The 18,363-nt window shown below is 46.2% G+C and overlaps 1 protein-coding gene across 1 annotated transcript in view; it reads left to right on the top strand.

The window, feature by feature from the left end:
• The window catches only part of si:dkey-22o22.2 (neural-cadherin), a 134,054-nt gene that overhangs the window by 102,914 nt on the left and 12,777 nt on the right, over positions 1-18,363 (top strand). Inside the window, exons 13-22 of the mRNA XM_031786841.1 lie at positions 499-748; positions 1,588-1,715; positions 1,869-2,055; positions 2,790-2,933; positions 10,577-10,860; positions 12,604-13,233; positions 13,330-14,326; positions 14,926-15,019; positions 16,966-17,159; positions 17,521-17,756. Coding sequence (XP_031642701.1) covers positions 499-748; positions 1,588-1,715; positions 1,869-2,055; positions 2,790-2,933; positions 10,577-10,860; positions 12,604-13,233; positions 13,330-14,326; positions 14,926-15,019; positions 16,966-17,159; positions 17,521-17,756 — 3,144 coding nt within the window. The remainder of the gene's footprint in view (positions 1-498; positions 749-1,587; positions 1,716-1,868; positions 2,056-2,789; positions 2,934-10,576; positions 10,861-12,603; positions 13,234-13,329; positions 14,327-14,925; positions 15,020-16,965; positions 17,160-17,520; positions 17,757-18,363) is intronic.

The following is an 18,363-nucleotide window of genomic DNA, read 5'->3' as shown; positions in this document are numbered from 1 at the left end:
ACTTTGATGGATTAAGCTTGGAGTGTCTCCAATGTATTCCTGAGGTGGAGTCAGCAGTAGGGAGATGGCTGTGCTGATTTTAGAGTGGTCCGCTCACTAATAATGCTAATTATCTTTAGGGAGCTTTGGCCAAAGCCTGCTCCTTTTGTTAGTCCTTGGTTCTTTTTCAGAAATTCCCCTCCAAGATAAAAATAATAATAATAATAATCTATCGGACATTACAGCATGCCCAAGCAGGTTTCTCAAAGTTTTCTGTGTTGTACCTCAGGAACACACACTGGTACTCAAATGAACCTGCACAGACAAAAGAACACACTCACTCTGTTCAGACATTCATATAAACACACACACACATTCACTCTGTTCAGCCATTCATATAAACACACGCACACACACACACACACATTCACTCTGTTCAGACATTCATATACACTTGCATATATATCCACCTCCCTATCCTATCACTAATGATGTCATATCCTGCTTCCTCTCCTCCAGACGATCAAGGCCACTTCACCGCTGGGTGACCCTAGAGTGACCTATAACCTTGAGGAGGGTCAGGTCCCAGAGACCAACATGCCTGTCCGCTTCTACATCAAACCCAACAGGGCTGATGGCTCTGCATCCATACTGGTGGCTGAGCCTCTGGACTATGAGACCACGCGCTTCTTCACACTAAGGGTCAGAGTGCAGAACGTAGCTGCTGTTCCACTGGCCTCTTTTACTACCGTCTACGTCAATGTTACAGGTAGGAGGCATTTTAAGATTTTAACAGTGTGTATACTGTCGTGAAACACTGGATACATTTACTCTTGTAAGACTATGAGGCATGCAACTCATGGAAGCAATTGTGGTCCTCTATAGCTCAGTTGGTAGAGCAGGGCACTTGCACTGCCAGGGTTGTGGGTTCAATTCCCAGGACCACCTTTATCTAAAATGTACACACTCACGACTGTAAGGTGCTTTGGATAAAAGTGTCTATTAAATGGCAATTATTTTATGTACAGTACCTTTTCGTCTTTGGTCATGACAGTGCTGGAGTGAACTGAGATATTATGAGGAAAAGAGAGAGAGAGGACAGCAGGCAGGCTTGAAGCTCCAGCTCAGTTAATGAAGGAGGGTGGCTGAGAGGAGGAAGAGAGGAGATTGAAAGGTAATGACAGGGAAGATGTAGTCCCTGGAAACCTGTTGGAGGAAGGTGTAATCAGCTAGCGACAGAGAACACTAGCGGCTAAAATGACTGCTTGTTTAGAGATGACTCATACCACATGCGCCAGTGAAGGAGGCGGGAACACAAATATCTAGTTCTAATAGCGCGAAGAAAAGAGGGTCTTCTTGTCTGACTTTGTCAATAATTGTCTTTTTGGAGCGTTTAGGGAAATCAAATGTTCCTCATCTTATGGATACCGAGAGAGTAGTCTTATAACCTGGAGAGTCAGTGACATAAGAGTTGGGTTTGTCTACTTAGCATTAGCATTGTTGAGGGCAAAACAATAGGTGTGGTAGGACCTCTGTTAGCAGGCTCTTAATAGAAGGCCTGTATCACCTCCCTAACCCTGACCTCTGGCCTGTCTCTCCCCTCTCCAGATGTAAACGACAACGTTCCCTTCTTCCTGTCCTCCACCTACGAGGCTACCGTTCCAGAGGGGGCAGAGATCGGAACATCGGTGGCCCAGGTTTCTGCTACGGACCTCGACTCAGGCCTCCATGGAATGGTGAGGACCCCGGCGGACTCTATTGCGAATGACTACATTTCCCATAATCACTTGATTTTCTTATGATTTTCAATGAGAATAATTCAACAGATACACAATATTGTATGTCATTTTGTCCTGATATTGCATTAACGTTTCGATCTTTGTCTACAGATAAACTATGTGATCTTGAAGGATGAGAGTGGAGACTCTCAGTACTTCAGTATTAACTCCTACACTGGGGTCATACACACCCGGGCCTCGTTTGACCGTGAGCAGAAAGGTTCCTACCTCATAGAGGTCCAGTCTCAGGACAGCTCCGAGTCAGCCAGGCCTGGACAGCAGGGCCAGCCCAACACTGGTGGGTATCTCACATACCTACACTCCTATGCATACACACATGTTTGCAGTCCACACACGGGCACACCTGTCCAGACAGGGAATCTCTGAGTATCATACTCTCTCATAATAGGTAGCTCTGTCCCCTTACCAACCCTATCCTCCATCAACCCCCCCATTACCTAACCAGTCAATAACACATCAATCGATTTCTAACCAGGCAGTAACAGGAACACACACAGAAACACAAAACACACACACACAGACATACACACACCAGCTGGCTCTATCCCTGTTATTCGAGCATGAACTTCATTCATTAAGACGTCGTTAGCGATGCGCTAATGGAACGAGCTAATGGCTAATCTGGGTTTTGGGTCAATAACGACTCGCACACAGAGGTACAGCAAAAGAGCAGTGATGCTACAATCATCCCACCAACACACTGTTTGTTCAAGCCATCAAGGTCCCGCTAGAGTTCATACGGAAATGACTAGCTAATGCACATTATTCTCCCCTTTGCCCCTGTTGGTATTACACTGCTGTGTTCTGTGAGGTTAGATGGTTACTGCTTCTGTTTTCTCTTGCCAGGTGGAATACTTAGAGTAATGTACTCTCTTTTTAATGTCTTTGGTCCACATAGACCAAGCCAATGTAATTTAATGTCAGAGTACTATACATTAGCGTTGCTGTCTAGGTCCATGCTTCAATTGGTTGTTAGTCCTGAGTAAAGATCCCTCTCATTGGTTCACACAGACACGGCCTACGTACGGATCCTTGTGACGGACGTCAACGACAACGCTCCGGCTTTCGCCCAATCGGTGTACGAGGTGAGCGTGGAGGAAGACAAGGAGGTGGGCTTCGTCCTTATCACCGTGACGGCCAATGATGAAGATGAAGGTGAGGCACATTGGGCTTGGTTTCAGGGTGGGGAGGGGTCAATCAGTCAACCTGGGTTTATACTTTTTTGTCGTTGAAAAAAATAAGGCTCACAATGATAAGTTAATAAGTAAAGTTATTGGTGCTAATTTCCTGGGACGTAGTTCTAACATTATTTGGACAGCACTGTTCGTCATCCTAGTGTTTACTGCCATGGAAGATTATCTTTCATCTTTACAAAGGCCTTGGCAGATACAAGTCTGAAGACACACGAACATAACAATTGAGAATTGAATGTAAGCACAATGTCAGTCCTCTGAGTCCAGTAGTCATTATGTCTTTGTTGAAGTGCCTGATACCCATAGAGGACTTGGACTCTAGTGGTACAGTGTGTGTTGATCCTGGTGTCGCTTTTCCTACTTGTCTGATCAACTCTGTCTCTCGACTGTAATGGAAGCACTCCCTCTCTCCCTGTCACTTCCCTCTGTGCTTATGAACTCCTGTCAATATCAAGTTGATTTTTCTGATGATGCTTTGACAGGCTCCACAGAGATTAAGAAAAGTATAGGAGGTATATTTATGTAAAGAATACTCTGTCTTTCTCTCTCCGTCTCTGACTCCCACTCTGTCACTCTCATTTTCTGTCAGAGCTTGTTAGCAAATCTCTGTGGTGAATGTGGGAAGTATGGATGCGGCCCCCCGAGGTAGTCATTTGATGTTTGTCTCTTTGTTTCTGTTTGTCCCTCGTCTCTCCTCCTCTGAAAATTAATAAATAAGAAAAACAGTGTGCCGTCTTAATGACAACGGTAAATCCTTTGTGGGAGTAGATGTCGATCATTGTTTTGGTGGAAATGTCAACTTCCATGATGCCGACACAGGTGTTGAAATGACACCTTCCATGCTGCTAACGCAGGTGTTGAAATGACACCTTCCATGATGCCGACACAGGTGTTGAAATGACACCTTCCATGCTGCTAATGCAGGTGTTGAAATGACACCTTCCATGCTGCTAATGCAGGTGTTGAAATGACATCTTCCATGCTGCTAACGCAGGTGTTGAAATGACACCTTCCATGATGCCGACACAGGTGTTGAAATGACACCTTCCATGCTGCTAACGCAGGTGTTGAAATGTCACCTTCCATGCTGCTAACGCAGGTGTTGAAATGTCACCTTCCATGCTGCTAACGCAGGTGTTGAAATGTCACCTTCCATGCTGCTAACGCAGGTGTTGAAATGTCACCTTCCATGCTGCTAACGCAGGTGTTGAAATGTCACCTTCCATGCTGCTAACGCAGGTGTTGAAATGTCACCTTCCATGCTGCTAACGCAGGTGTTGAAATGACACCTTCCATGCTGCTAACGCAGGTGTTGAAATGTCACCTTCCATGCTGCTAACGCAGGTGTTGAAATGTCACCTTCCATGCTGCTAACGCAGGTGTTGAAATGACACCTTCCATGCTGCTAACGCAGGTGTTGAAATGACACCTTCCATGCTGCTAACGCAGGTGTTGAAATGACACCTTCCATGCTGCTAACGCAGGTGTTGAAATGACACCTTCCATGCTGCTAACGCAGGTGTTGAAATGTCACCTTCCATGCTGCTAACGCAGGTGTTGAAATGACACCTTCCATGCTGCTAACGCAGGTGTTGAAATGTCACCTTCCATGCTGCTAACGCAGGTGTTGAAATGACACCTTCCATGCTGCTAACGCAGGTGTTGAAATGACACCTTCCATGCTGCTAACGCAGGTGTTGAAATGACACCTTCCATGCTGCTAACGCAGGTGTTGAAATGTCACCTTCCATGCTGCTAACGCAGATGTTGAAATGACACCTTCCATGCTGCTAACGCAGGTGTTGAAATGTCACCTTCCATGCTGCTAACGCAGGTGTTGAAATGACACCTTCCATGCTGCTAACGCAGGTGTTGAAATGTCACCTTCCATGCTGCTAACGCAGGTGTTGAAATGACACCTTCCATGCTGCTAACGCAGGTGTTGAAATGACACCTTCCATGCTGCTAACGCAGGTGTTGAAATGACACCTTCCATGCTGCTAACGCAGGTGTTGAAATGTCACCTTCCATGCTGCTAACGCAGGTGTTGAAATGACACCTTCCATGCTGCTAACGCAGGTGTTGAAATGACACCTTCCATGCTGCTAACGCAGGTGTTGAAATGACATCTGATTTAATGGGCTGCTACATTACATTTAAAGAGTTAGCAAATGACTAAGACGAGAAGTGGGGGCACCATTTTGAATTTAGGGTTTGTTTTTGTTTTTCCTTTCCAATGTTCAGTTGAGTTAGCAACTGTCTTGGCTCTGCTTTTTATCCCTATTCAGACGTCCCTAGCCTGATCCCTTGGCGGATTTGTAAAAGCATACAGCCCAAAAAGACACTGAAGCAGAATTAAGAAGTGCTAAGATAGCAAACTTACCGCAAACAACAACTATAATTCCCTCCCAAATGCTCCGGCTTATCCCGCCACCGCTCTGTAGACTTTACCCCAATTCGCCGTCTCAACAATGTGTCCATCTGGTAATTAGGGAAAACGTCTCTCTCAACGGAGAGACAGGAGTGAGGGGAATAAACTGCCGTGGTGGCCATTTTGTCTCCCCCTGGCCTCCCACGCAGGTGTCCAAGCAGGGAGATGATCTGTATTAGCGGGGAGATTAGCTGTAAAACATGACACGATCCCTGGCTAAGCGCTAGCCTTGCTGAGCAGGCAGGTCTTGAGGGGAGGTTTGAGCTCAGCCAATCCTGGCTATGCTTGTGGTGGTGTAAGTAGGGTTGATGTCTGCCTGTGTTGTCTAGTCTCTCGTCTCGTGGTGTCTCATCTCAGATCCTCTCGTCTCATTTCTCATATTTCAGACCTGCTAATTTTGTGTGTCTCCTTTCCCTCCCTCTCTTTCAGCTCTCCTGGCTCATCTCTGGTATTTCCTCTCTCTCTCTCTCTCTCTCTCTCTGTAACGGTTCTCTTGTGGTGAAGGAGAGTCGGACCAAAATGCGGCGTGTAGATTGCGATCCATGTTTAATAAACAAAAGTAAAACACGAATCAATACAAACACTACAAAAACAAAGAACGTAATGAACGTAACGAAAACCGAAACAGTCCTATCTGGTGCAAACACAGAGACAGGAACAATCACCCACCAACACAGTGAAACCCAGGCTACCTAAATATGGTTCCCAATCAGAGACAATGACTAACACCTGCCTCTGATTGAGAACCATATCAGGCCAGACATAGAAATAGACAAACTAGACATGAAACATAGAATGCCCACTCAGCTCACACCCTGACCAACCAAAACATAGAAATATACAAAGTAAACTATGGTCAGGGTGTGACACTCCCTCTCTCTCTCTCTCTCTCTCTCTCGCTCTACCTCATTATTCTGTCTATCCTTTTCATCCCCTCTGTTTTCTTTTCTTGTGCTACTGTCCCATTTTCCGGGGTCAGTCATAGTGTTGAGTGTGTCATTTCAGTGTCCCATGTTGGTGCTGGAGGTGACAGTGTTCCTATAGATCAGTGGTTGACTGTCACACTCCACAGCCCTGTGATACATACACACACAGCTTAGTGATACATACACACACAGCTTAGTGATACATACACACACAGCTTAGTGAAACAGTTCAGGTGAAATCACCTCAGTGTTCATTGACCAGTGAAGCTTGCCTGCCTGCCCTGATGTCCATCCACCCTCTCATCACATCATCACACCCTCACACATCAACACACACACACACACACACACACACACACACACACACACACACACACACACTGTCGTTGGTCCAGGTGTGCATGTGAGTGTGCTTCTGTAACAGGATTAGTGACCTCCAGTTTATATATGGTCCCCTACTCTCAGAGTCTCTCACCAACCTGTCAACATCCACAAACCATTGAGCATTATAATGATGACACACACACACATACACACACACACACACAAAATATCCATATAACAATACACCTTTATCGTGCTAGTGGTGTGACAAGGCAATTCACATCTCATAATTCTCCCATTACAATCTTCAGCTGAGGTACTTCCATTGGTTTCTCTGTGACCTCTCTTTACCAGTCACCACTGTTCCACCATACGGTGGATGCTACTCCACAACAGAGATAGTCAAGTAGACAAACACATGGAGAGATCTGTTTCATATGAGAATATCCCCTGTGTATTTCATTTCAAAGCACGTCAAGGGCCTTTTTCCATGAAATCCCAATATTTTCCCATTACACTCCCAGTGGAACTTGGGGAATTGAATAATTAGGGAACAGATCCGTGGGGAATAGAAGGGCCCCTGTTAAACGCTCCCCCCAAAGCTGATTAGTTTCAGCGTCTTTTGTTGCAGACAGACATCCTTTTAGGATCGGGTTTCTATCCCCAAGTGGAAAATGTGCTGAATTAAGAACTTTTGGATGGGCTTTAACAAGATCAAGTTTTTTTTGCTGAGGTTGACATTGGAGTTGAGTTGAGCTGAAGGTTTGTCAGTAAACAGATATAGGTTGTCTAGCTTAATGGTAAGCAGATTGGGGTAGTGGATGGGGTCCAATACATGGTGTGGGGGGGGATATGCTAGTGACCTTAATCAGAGTTTTGGGGCCTTCAGTGGAGCTCCTGCTTTGCTTAGGATGAAAATCACTTAACCCTTGAGCCCCCCTCCACCCCCCTGATGTGCACAGTTGTCCCCCTCACCAGTCTTACTTAAGGGGGGGGGGGTTAACCATATGGCCAGACCGATCATTAGGGAGGCGGCCGGAGGCAAAAGTACAGGAGCTACTCCCTGCCACCCAACACACACTCACACACTTACTCACTCACTCAACACACACACACCCTCTTGGCGAGTGTCACGGCAGATCGTGCTCAGAAGCTTTGACGGCCAGCGCACTTAAGCCCCCTCCACACACACACATTCCCGATAGGAGCATGACATGTCGTAATGAAGGCCCGACATGTCTCACACAGATGGTGTTTGTCTCCTAAAATCTCCTCCGTGCTGGTAAACAGGGCCCGAGCCAGATGCAGACAGACAGGGAGTGTGGGTATGTGTGTGTCTGTGAGAGAGAGAAAGAGAGAGAGACGGAGAGAGAGAAACAGTGTGTGTTTGTGTTTATGCGCATATGTCTGAGCGTGGGGGTGGGAAGCTGGTGCAGGAACTAGTACAATATGAAATGGAGATTGTTTATGGAATGGAATGTGTCATGTTTAGTGTAAGTCATCCAGCCTTGTGCACATCTGCGTTCTTGACAGTCCTTTTCATACATCTCTACTCATCAGACTCACTACTGTAAAACCTCAACCACGTCCTTATTCAGCTCTTACATAGCTTTATAAGGACTAGTATGAAGGTCCCACTGTGGAGCTCCACAATGGAGCACCCAGCACTCTAACATGACAGACACCAGCAGTCAGGATTCAGACTCCTTTGATCCCATCTCATTATTCCCATTTCCCAGACCGGGAACGCCATCCTGACCTTGCCCTCTCCTCTCCGCTTCTAATGGGGTATCTGATTAGGGTTGACAGTGGTAGAGTGGATGAGGTTAGAAAGGAGGAATGAGAGAGTGAAGAGGAGAGGAGATAAGATAACAGGGGAGGATAAGAGGGATAAATTAGAAATTAGAAATTAGAAAGATGTGTGCATGCATGTGTGAGAGTATTCACAAATATGTGCTGTACAAGTCAAAAGTTTGGACATACCTACTCATTCAATGATTTTTCTTTATTTTTTACTATTTTCCGCGTAGTAAAATAATAGTGAAGATATCAAAACTATGATAATAACACATATGGAATCATGTAGTAACCAAAAAAGTGTTAAGCAAATATATTTGAGATTTGAGATTCTTCAAAGCAGCCCTCCTTTTCCTTGATGACAGCTTTGCACACTCTTGGCATTCTCTCAACCAGCTTCATGAGGTAGTCACCTGGAATGCATTTCAATTAACAGGTGTGCCTTGTTAAAAGTTATTTTGTGGACTTTATTTCTTTCTTAATGCATTTGAGCCAATCATTTGTGTTGTGACAAGGTAGGAGTGGTATACAGAAGATAGCCCTATTTGGTAAAAGACCAAGTCCAGCTCAAATAAGCAAAGAGAAATGACAGTCCATCATTACTTTAAGACAGGAAGGTCAGTCAATCCGGAAAATTTCAAGAACTTTGAAAGTTTCTTCAAGTGCAGTCACAAACACCATCAAGCGCGATGATGAAACTGTCTCTCATGAGGACCGCCACAGGAAAGGAAGACCCAGAGTTACCTCTGCTGCAGAGGATACATTCATTAGAATAACTGCACCTCAGATTGCAGCCCAAATAAATGCTTCACAGAGTTCAAGTAACAGACACATCTCAACATCAACTGTTCAGAGGAGACTGCGTGAATCAGGCTTTCATGCTTGCAAAGAATTGCTGCAAAGAAACAACTACTAAAGAAGAAGAGACTTGCTTGGGCCCAGAAACACGAGCAATGGACATTAAACCGGTTGAAATCTGTCCTTTGGTCTGACGTAGTGTAGGTGTACTGATGATCTCCGCACATGTGGTTCCTACCGTGAAGCATGGAGGAGGAGGGGTGATGGTGTGGGGGTGATTTGCTGGTGACACTGTCTGTGATTTATTTACAATTCAAAGCACTCTTAAACAGCATGGTTACCACAGCATTCTACAGTGATACACCATCTCATCTGGTTTGCGGATAGTGGGTTAGTGGGACTATCACTTGTTTTTCAGCAGGTCAATGACACAACACACCTCCAGGCTGTGTAAGGGCTATTTGACCAAGAAGGAGAGTGATGGAGTGCTGCATCAGATGAGCTGGCCTCCACAATCACACGACCTCAACCCAATTGAGATGGTTTGGGATGAGTTGAACCGCAGAGTGAAGGAAATACAGCCAACAAGTGCTCAGCATATGTGGGAACTCCTTCAAGGAGAAAAAGCATTCCAGGTGAAGCTTGTTAAGAGAATGCCAAGAGTGTGCAAAGCTGTTATCAAGAAGAATCTAAAATCTAAAATATATTTGGATTTTTTTAACACTTTTTTGGTTACTACATGATTCCATATTTGTTATTTCATAGTTTTGATGTATTCACTATTATTCTACAATGTAGAAAAAAGTAAAAATAAAGAGTAGGTAGTCCATGAGTAGGTAGTCCAAACTTTTGACTGGTACTCTAAGTACATTTGTTGGATGCACCTGTGTATTTTTAACTGAACACACTGAGGACATGAAGGGGGTAGGAGAACCGGTGGTGCCTGAGACAAAGTTGAGGTGGGGGTGGGTGAGACCAGCCCTCACTGCCTTCTGTATTCTGTCTAATGAGGCCCACTGTGAGAGAAACTGATGTTTTCCTCCGAAATATTTGATAGCCGGATGGCACTGTGTGACTCAGAGAGGGTATTGTGGGGGTTGTTCTTTTGTGTTGAGGGCTGTTGGAAGTGTGAGGTAGTCTTTTTGTTTTTGTGCGGCACGTGTTTGTACATGTGCAGATTGTCGGCTTGTGTGTGAGAGTGAGCACACACATACCACAGCATACTGCCTGTAACTATGTCCTCCTTTCTCCTCCTTTAACATGGACTACTAGTTCTACCTTGTCTAACCAATAAAAGCAACCTTGAAACAGCCATATTTCCTTGTCCAGGTGCCAACGCCAAGCTCCGCTACCAGATCACCTCTGGCAACACCATGGGCACCTTTGACGTGGAGCCAGAGGTGGGCACCATCTTTGTGGCCCAGCATTTAGACTACGAGATGGAGCAACGCTACGAGCTGAGACTGGTGGCCTCCGACGGGAAATGGGAGAATGAGAGCCTAGTGGTGGTCCAGGTGGTGAACCGCAACGATGAGGCGCCCGTCTTTGGCCAGACAGAGTACCACGCCGCTGTCACAGAGGAGCTGACCGAGCTGCCCGTCTTTGTGCTGGAGGTCAGATGTCATACATACTATAGGCCATGGTTCCCCAACTGGCGGCTCATGGGCCGAATTTGGTCCACAGGTGGTTTTATTTGGTTCCCCAGGTTTTCTGAGCAAAACTATTTTTTTATACTTTATTTTCAACACCAGGAAATCAGCTCCAAGTGATTTTAATTTTGGAATTCTGTTCACAAGTATTCCGACACATATTAGAGATACACCCGTATACAAACGTAAGCAAGGTTTGAAATTATTATGTTTTAGTCAAAAGTGTATCTGTTTGGGCTTCTTCGGTCAATTTTCGGACTAAGAATTATTTGTAATTATGTACCGGCCCCCGACCATCCACTCAAGAAGAAAATCGTCCCGTGACTGAATCTAGTTGATGATCCCTGCTCTAGTCCCTATGTACTGGTTTGCCTCTTATAACAGCCACATAAACAGTGCATTACACCATTAGGTTGTTCCATTAACTTACAGAGCCTCCTGTCTTTAGCTGGAGGTCAGAGGCCATTCATACATAGTCCCTTTGTAACAACGACAATAGCAGGGTATGACAACTGATATTTGAAAGCCTTTTTTGATAAAGCTAAACTTGCTGTGAGGAAGTTCTGTTTTATACATGCAGTATAAAAACATTGAATAGAATGGAAGTGAATGCAGTGACATTGTCCACCCATTGATGGAAATGTGGCTTTGGTTTCACCTCTCAAGTCACATAATATATATATACAGTAACTCATCGCACATGTGGGCATTGTGTGAAATCAAATAGGCTCCAATGTTATACTCCTATCCTAAAGTGTTGATACCTAATAGTACTCAACATGAGCACCCACAGTTTGCCCACGATAAATAGTTGTGGAGCCTCCTGCTTTTTCTTAGGCTTTCATTGTGTACCCAGCCTAGTTTCGTCACACCTATTCCCAGTAAAACTGTTTGTGCATGTCGCCAAGGTAAATCAGATTAAAAAGGAGTACGATTCATGAGGGCATGGAAGTAATCCTGGAGAGAGAGGCATGTGTCACAGTATTCAACCCAGGGCTGCTTTCCTGGTGGTGGAATTGATTTGATGTGCACTCGGTTCCCCTCTAATGCACTTAATAGTTTCCAGTGTGTGGCAGGCAGCCATCCCTTCCCCGAAGTTCCTTCGTTCTGTATATGAATACAATCCTGCAGAAAGAAAAAAGATTGGAAATCCAATTTGAAATGAGTATTTACCTGGCCTTGGCTGTCGTACGCCGCACCGTGTCTCGATATTGTCTTCTCATTGCATTGTCAGGAAATGGAGAGAAAAAAATGTAAACTTCAAAGGCTTTTGTAAACAAACCCTCCGGTGAGAGGGGAAGAGAGAAATAAAGAAAGTGTATTTCTTCTTTTGCTGGCATCTATTAACTTTTAATTGCATTGTGCGTTCTGGTGATAGATGTGGGGGGAAGTGTCTGAGCTTGTCCTTCACACAGAGATAACATGAAGGCAGGCTAATTATCCATAGAGGAAAACCAGGAAAATTGTCTTATTTTTGTTGCAAGGCAACAGACTGTATATTGGCTACTGCAATCAATTCTCTTTTCATGTCCTATTTTTGGGGCCAGATGGAATCTGAAGAGGCAGAATATCCGTAAATGAACAGAAATGGTTAAATCAAATTATATTTTCATATTTTATTGAATTGAAAAGAAAAGAAAAATTCTGAGCAGATTCTATCCGGCCCTACTGTCTAATGCTAGGTTTTTGGGGGTTTCCTGTTTGTAGGTTTCAGCCACCGACCCAGACCAGGAGGCAGACCAGAGCGCCCTGCGCTACTCACTCCACGGCCAGGGAGCTGGCAGTGAGTTCACCATCGATGAGTGTACGGGCCGCATCTACGCCCAACGCCGTCTGGACCGTGAGGAGCGCCCGGCCTGGCGTTTCCTGGTTCTGGCCACCGATGAGGGAGGGGCGGGACTCACTGGCTTTGCTGACGTCCTTTTGGAAGTTCATGACATCAACGACAACGCACCAGTCTTCCCATGCCCAGCGCCAGACTCTTCAGGCTGCTTTGTTGGCCACGTGCCTGAGAACTCTCCCGCCGACACCTCAGTGATGGAGATAAGGGCCACGGATTTAGATGACCCCAAGGCCGGGAAGAACGCCATACTGACCTACCGCATCGTACAAAACGTTCGCAACGAGATCAACCTCAATCTGTTCTCCATCAACCCTTCAACTGGAACCATCAGTACAGTTCTACGGTCTCTGGACCGTGAGGCGGAGGACCGCTATCTGGTTGTGGTTGAGGCCAGGGATGGTGGGGGCTTGACCGGGACTGGAACAGCTACTATCATGGTATCAGATGTGAATGACCATCCACCAGTCTTCACCCAGAGGGTCTACAATGCCCAGGTTTGTTCACCTGTTCACCCCAACACTGTTGCACTGTAATATGTTTGAGTATTTTGTTATCAATATTTTAATGTAATTTCTTATCAATATTAATAGGTGGCGGAGGACCTAGAGGTGAACAGCGAGGTTCTGGCGGTTTCCGCCAGCGATGGCGACCAGGGTGAGAACGCAGTGGTCACTTTCAGCATCGTCGGAGGCGACGAGGACAGGAAGTTCTTTGTGGAGACGGACAAGGCGAACCGGCGTGGTGTGGTGCGGCTGAAGAAGAAGATGGACTTTGAAAAGCCCCACGAGAGAACGTTCAACTTGACTGTGAAGGCAGAAGACGCAGACTTCTTCAGCCTGGCATACTGCCTGGTTCAGGTGGAGGATTCCAACGACCACGCACCCGTCTTCTTCCCACAGTTCTATGAGGCTCCTGCCATGTCTGAGGACGTGTCTGTTGGCACCATTGTGGCTCAAGTCACCGCTGCCGATCTGGACTCAGGACTAAATGGCCGCTTCTCCTACAGCATTGCCAAAGAGTCTGACCCCTACGGGCAGTTCCTGGTGGACCAGTCAGGCTGGGTGGTAGTGGCTGACTCTCTGGACCGGGAAATGGTATCCCAGCACAGACTCATGGTCCTGGCCACCGACACGGGCAGCCCGCCACTCACCGGCACCGCCATCGTTATGGTTACCGTACTGGACGTCAATGACAACGGGCCAGAGTTTGAGGTGCCCTACAAGCCCATTGTGTGGGAAAACATGGCTGCCCCCCAGGCGGTGAGAATAAACGATACATCCCTGCTTCTCCACGCAGCCGACCGCGACTCCTCACCCAATGGTGGACCGTTTTCCATCCGTCTCCTGATGTTAACCTCCGATGCTACCAGCTTCAACCTGACTGACCTGCGCAACGGTAGCGCTGCACTGACTACCCTGCGAACCTTTGACCGTGAACGCCAGAAGGAGTACCGCCTTCCCATTCTCATGATTGACAGCGGGTCTCCCCCAATGAGCTCAACCAGCACATTGACGGTTGTCATCGGCGACAGGAATGACCACCCCCACTCTCCGGGCCACACCGACTTCTTCGTGTACAGCTACCATGGTATGTTTCTCCAGTGGTCTGCAGATGTTGTTACAACACTACTTGTCACAGTTGAATGCTTACGGACTCTTGAAGCCCAACATCACTTATTTAGTATTTCATGCCATCTGTCAGCTTGCTGTTACTGCTGGAAAAACTCTGCTTTTCTGTCATGTATTTTTAGTAGATTCTCTGTATGGGTTTTGCCAGAGGAAAGTACATTAACCTTCTAATAAGAATTCATCATGTATCTCCAAACATGCCATGAAGCAAACAATTTACTTAAGCTTAAGTCCCAGGTTTGATAGGCATATAAACAGGAGCCATTACATGTTTTATTTTATTTCATGCCTAAGGGGATTACAGCACTCCATTTAGCTTTTTGGAGGGAAAACGGGAGCTAACATGCTAATGTGTGCACTTCCCCTGCTGTGTCTTCAGAACCGTGTCCATATGTGCCGACGAGGCGACGCTCTCCAACTTATCTTCCCTCCTCCGCCCCTCTTCCTCCCCTCCTCCTCTTCTCCCTTTCTTTCTTTTTCTCTCTCACTCTGAGAGCTTTAGGTGTACGACAGGGAAGGGTTGTCTTCCAGCACCTAATTCTGAGTTTCCCCCCGTAGGTGTTCTCCCCACAACAGTGCTTGGACAGGTTCAATCCCCTGACCTTGACGACTGGAGCGAAAAGGTTTACAGATTCCAAGGCAAACCCCCCAGGTACTTTGATCTCCTCACTAAAGTTGGAATGAAGCCCGGCCACTTAAGAGAGAGGAAAAGAGAATAAGACAAAATAGTGTACAATAAGAGGGGAGGAAAGTGTGGGATTGAAAGAGAGACAGAATGTAAAAGCAGAGAAAGATAAATTTTAGGTGAAGGAGAAACAGGCCGTTTAAGAGAAACAGAGAAAGTAGAAATAGATTGGAAGAGAGAGCGGGAAAGGGAGAGGGAAAGGGAGAGATGAATTGTCAGGAGCACCATTATTAATACTTCATAAAAAATTGTATTGAAAATTCCCAGTGAAGCGAGGCACGGCGCTCTGGTTTTGTTTGATGGGTGCGCAATGTTTGGTGTACACTGAAAAGAAGCTGATTACGCTGCTGGCACCTCTCTCTCTAATGAGACACCTGTAATCGGAAGAGCTAGTAAGCACACGAAAAGATGACAAGGAACAACAGAGAGAGAAAGTGAGCAAGAAAGAGCCATTACCATGTTGAATCCCCAGTCAGCAGATCCCAATGCGTCTCGAAGGACCAAACTATATGGATCATTTCATTATACCTACCAGCCATCCGTGTAGATGATGATTTGAAGCCTATTTGTTTTCTGTCTCCAAAGTGCTGTGTTGCATGTTTGCCCCGGCTAGCTCTGCAAACAGGGATTCATTAATGTATTACATTAACATGATGTCCCGGGGAGGGATGACATAACACACATCTCCCCACAGCTCAGCACCTCTTCGATTGGGCCAGCCGGTTTAATTTTCTTATGGCTCAGATAATTACCTCATTTGGCCTGACTTCTGAAGGTCACGGGCCATGCATAACCAGCTTTTACTGTTACGTAAGAGAGAGCCATGGCACCTTTTCAAATCTCTTTTGATCGCAGGCCAGTGTGTGAGGGTACTTACCTTGGTGTGCCATCAAACGATGTGATGCTAAAACAATAACGTGGTCATGTGGTAAAGCTAGGTGTATCTGCAAACATTTGTTTGTTGCTCCAGTTGTACAAAGGCTCTATAGAACAGAGCTTACATACTGTACTGCTTCTTTCTGTACTGCCCCCCCCCCCCCTCCCATTTTCAGTAGAGATGGAAGCTTCAAAAACAGAGACATTTTGAAAGACATCAGATGAACTCCTTGGCATTGACCTCTAACTTGAGAGATGAGGAGAAAGTGAGGTAGATGGAGATAGTCACAGCAGAACCATCATCATTCCCTTGTCATGATCTGAGCCAGTGATAAGGACCAGAGTGGACAGGGGCCAAGTAAATAGAGGGATGATAGATGGAAGGGGAGAGAAGATATGAGTAGATAGCTGGGAAGGAGAAGAGTCACTGTAATAGAGGGAACAAGGACATGTGAGTAAGAAAAGTTAGAGAAGTGAGAAGTAGACTTTAGGAGCAGGATAGGGTAGAAAGTTCTGCAGTATTAACATGGGGCTTAGGTCGGGCTGGTGGGGTTAGTGTAGTGAGAAGGTGTCTATGGGGAGTAGGCAGAGAGACGTAGAAGGAACCCAAGAGGCTGTGGGAGCAGGTTCAGGGGGAATAGGTTTTTGATAGAGTGAACACTGAACTGGGTATTCAGGGAATAGGGTAATAGAGTTAACAGGGGGCTAGGTGGGAGGAGGGAGGGGTGCAGGAGAGGTAGGGTAGAGGGGGTTGCATTGATACTGATAGTGAAGCCATCTATAATGCATGTGGCTGTCTCCCTGGACAGTTCAGTGTTTTAACGTGAGATTGTGAGCATGGAGGGAGGCCGGGGATAGTCCTGCATGGATGAACACCGGGGGGATTTACTGCTGCTCTCTCTTACTCTCTGTTCTCCCCCTTCCCTCTCTTTTACTTCTATGCCCACTACCCCCCTTTTCTCTCGATCTTCTTCCATTTCTCTCTCCCTCTATCTTGCTCTCTCCATCCATCTCCTCCTCCCTCCTCCCTCTCTCAGCGGGTTGTTCAGTCTGAACCACAACTCAGGCCAGTTGATTATCAGAGAGGGGGCCCCTGTACCGGTGGGTTCCTACAGCCTCGAGGTGCGTGTCTCCGACAAGACCTGGCCCGACGTGACCTCCACTGCGGAGGTCGTTGTCATGGAGCTGGACGAGGAGGCAGTCCAGAACGCTGGCTCTTTGCGCCTGTCCAGTGAGTTTTGCCACCTAGTGTATCAGCCAATATCGTCACTTTTCACTCTTTTTCATGGTCACTGACCACAGACCATAAGGAGCTAATGCTGTCATAATGTTTCCATGTGTGATGACATACATGCTTGAGTGCTGTGTGGCAGGCTTTCTTGTATCTAATAGTTCCCTAAGGTCGTGGTTCACATCACCCCCAGGCCCCAGCTGAGCATTTACAAACATCTGACTGATCTGTACAATCGTTACCTGTAGAACATTGGGCAGGGGAGTGCTTTGCCAGGGACATTCCACTTTGTAGTGTGTTGAACTACAAAATTATGAACTGAGTGTACTGACCATTCAACCCCACCATCCTGTTGCTTCAGACATCACAGTGGAACAGTTCTTCAGTAGTGCACCGGGTCAGGAGAGTTCTTTCTCCCGCCTGGGTCGTCTCCTCTCCGAGCTTCTCCAGACCGACCAGGACAACGTCCACGTCTTCTCTGTCGCCAATGGCAACCGCCAGGGTGAGCGCGAGGTCAACGTGTGGTTCGCCGCCCACGGCTCGCCGTACTACAAGGCCGAGAAACTCCACGGCAATGTGATGGCGCATAAAGCTAAGGTGAAGATGGGATACACACTAAGTGTCGCATATAAGAGTTTGAATACGCATAAAGCTAAGGTGGAGATGGGATACACACTAAGTGTCTCATATAAGAGTCTGAATACGCATAAAGCTAAGGTGAAGATGGGATACACACTAAGTATCTCATATAAGAGTCTGAATACGCATAAAGCTAAGGTGAAGATGGGATACACACTAAGTGTCTCATATAAGAGTTTGAATACGCATAAAGCTAAGGTGAAGATGGGATACACACGAAGTGTCTCATATAAGAGTCTGAATACGCATAAAGCTTCACACTAGACAACGTTACAATCATTCACACTATCTCACACACAGTGATGCACTACTAAAAAGAAACTCATATTTAAAATCTCACACACACTTAAACACACACACACACACACACACTGACACCATGCTCAACAACATACATATTTCTCACACACACTTAATCACACACACACAGCGGCACACTACTCAAGTGTGTGTACATTTTTCATGTCCATTTAAGGCATGAGATAGCATCTGGTGACCCAAGCTTGTGCCGGGGGAACAGAATGGGAGAGAGGGATGGATGGATGGAGAGAAAAAGAGGGATGAC

This window comes from Oncorhynchus kisutch, linkage group LG13 (assembly GCF_002021735.2).
Source record: "Oncorhynchus kisutch isolate 150728-3 linkage group LG13, Okis_V2, whole genome shotgun sequence".
NCBI classification, from domain to species: Eukaryota; Metazoa; Chordata; class Actinopteri; order Salmoniformes; family Salmonidae; genus Oncorhynchus; species Oncorhynchus kisutch.
Note: the sequence above shows the minus strand (reverse complement) of the source record. Positions and strands in the feature narration are given on the sequence as shown.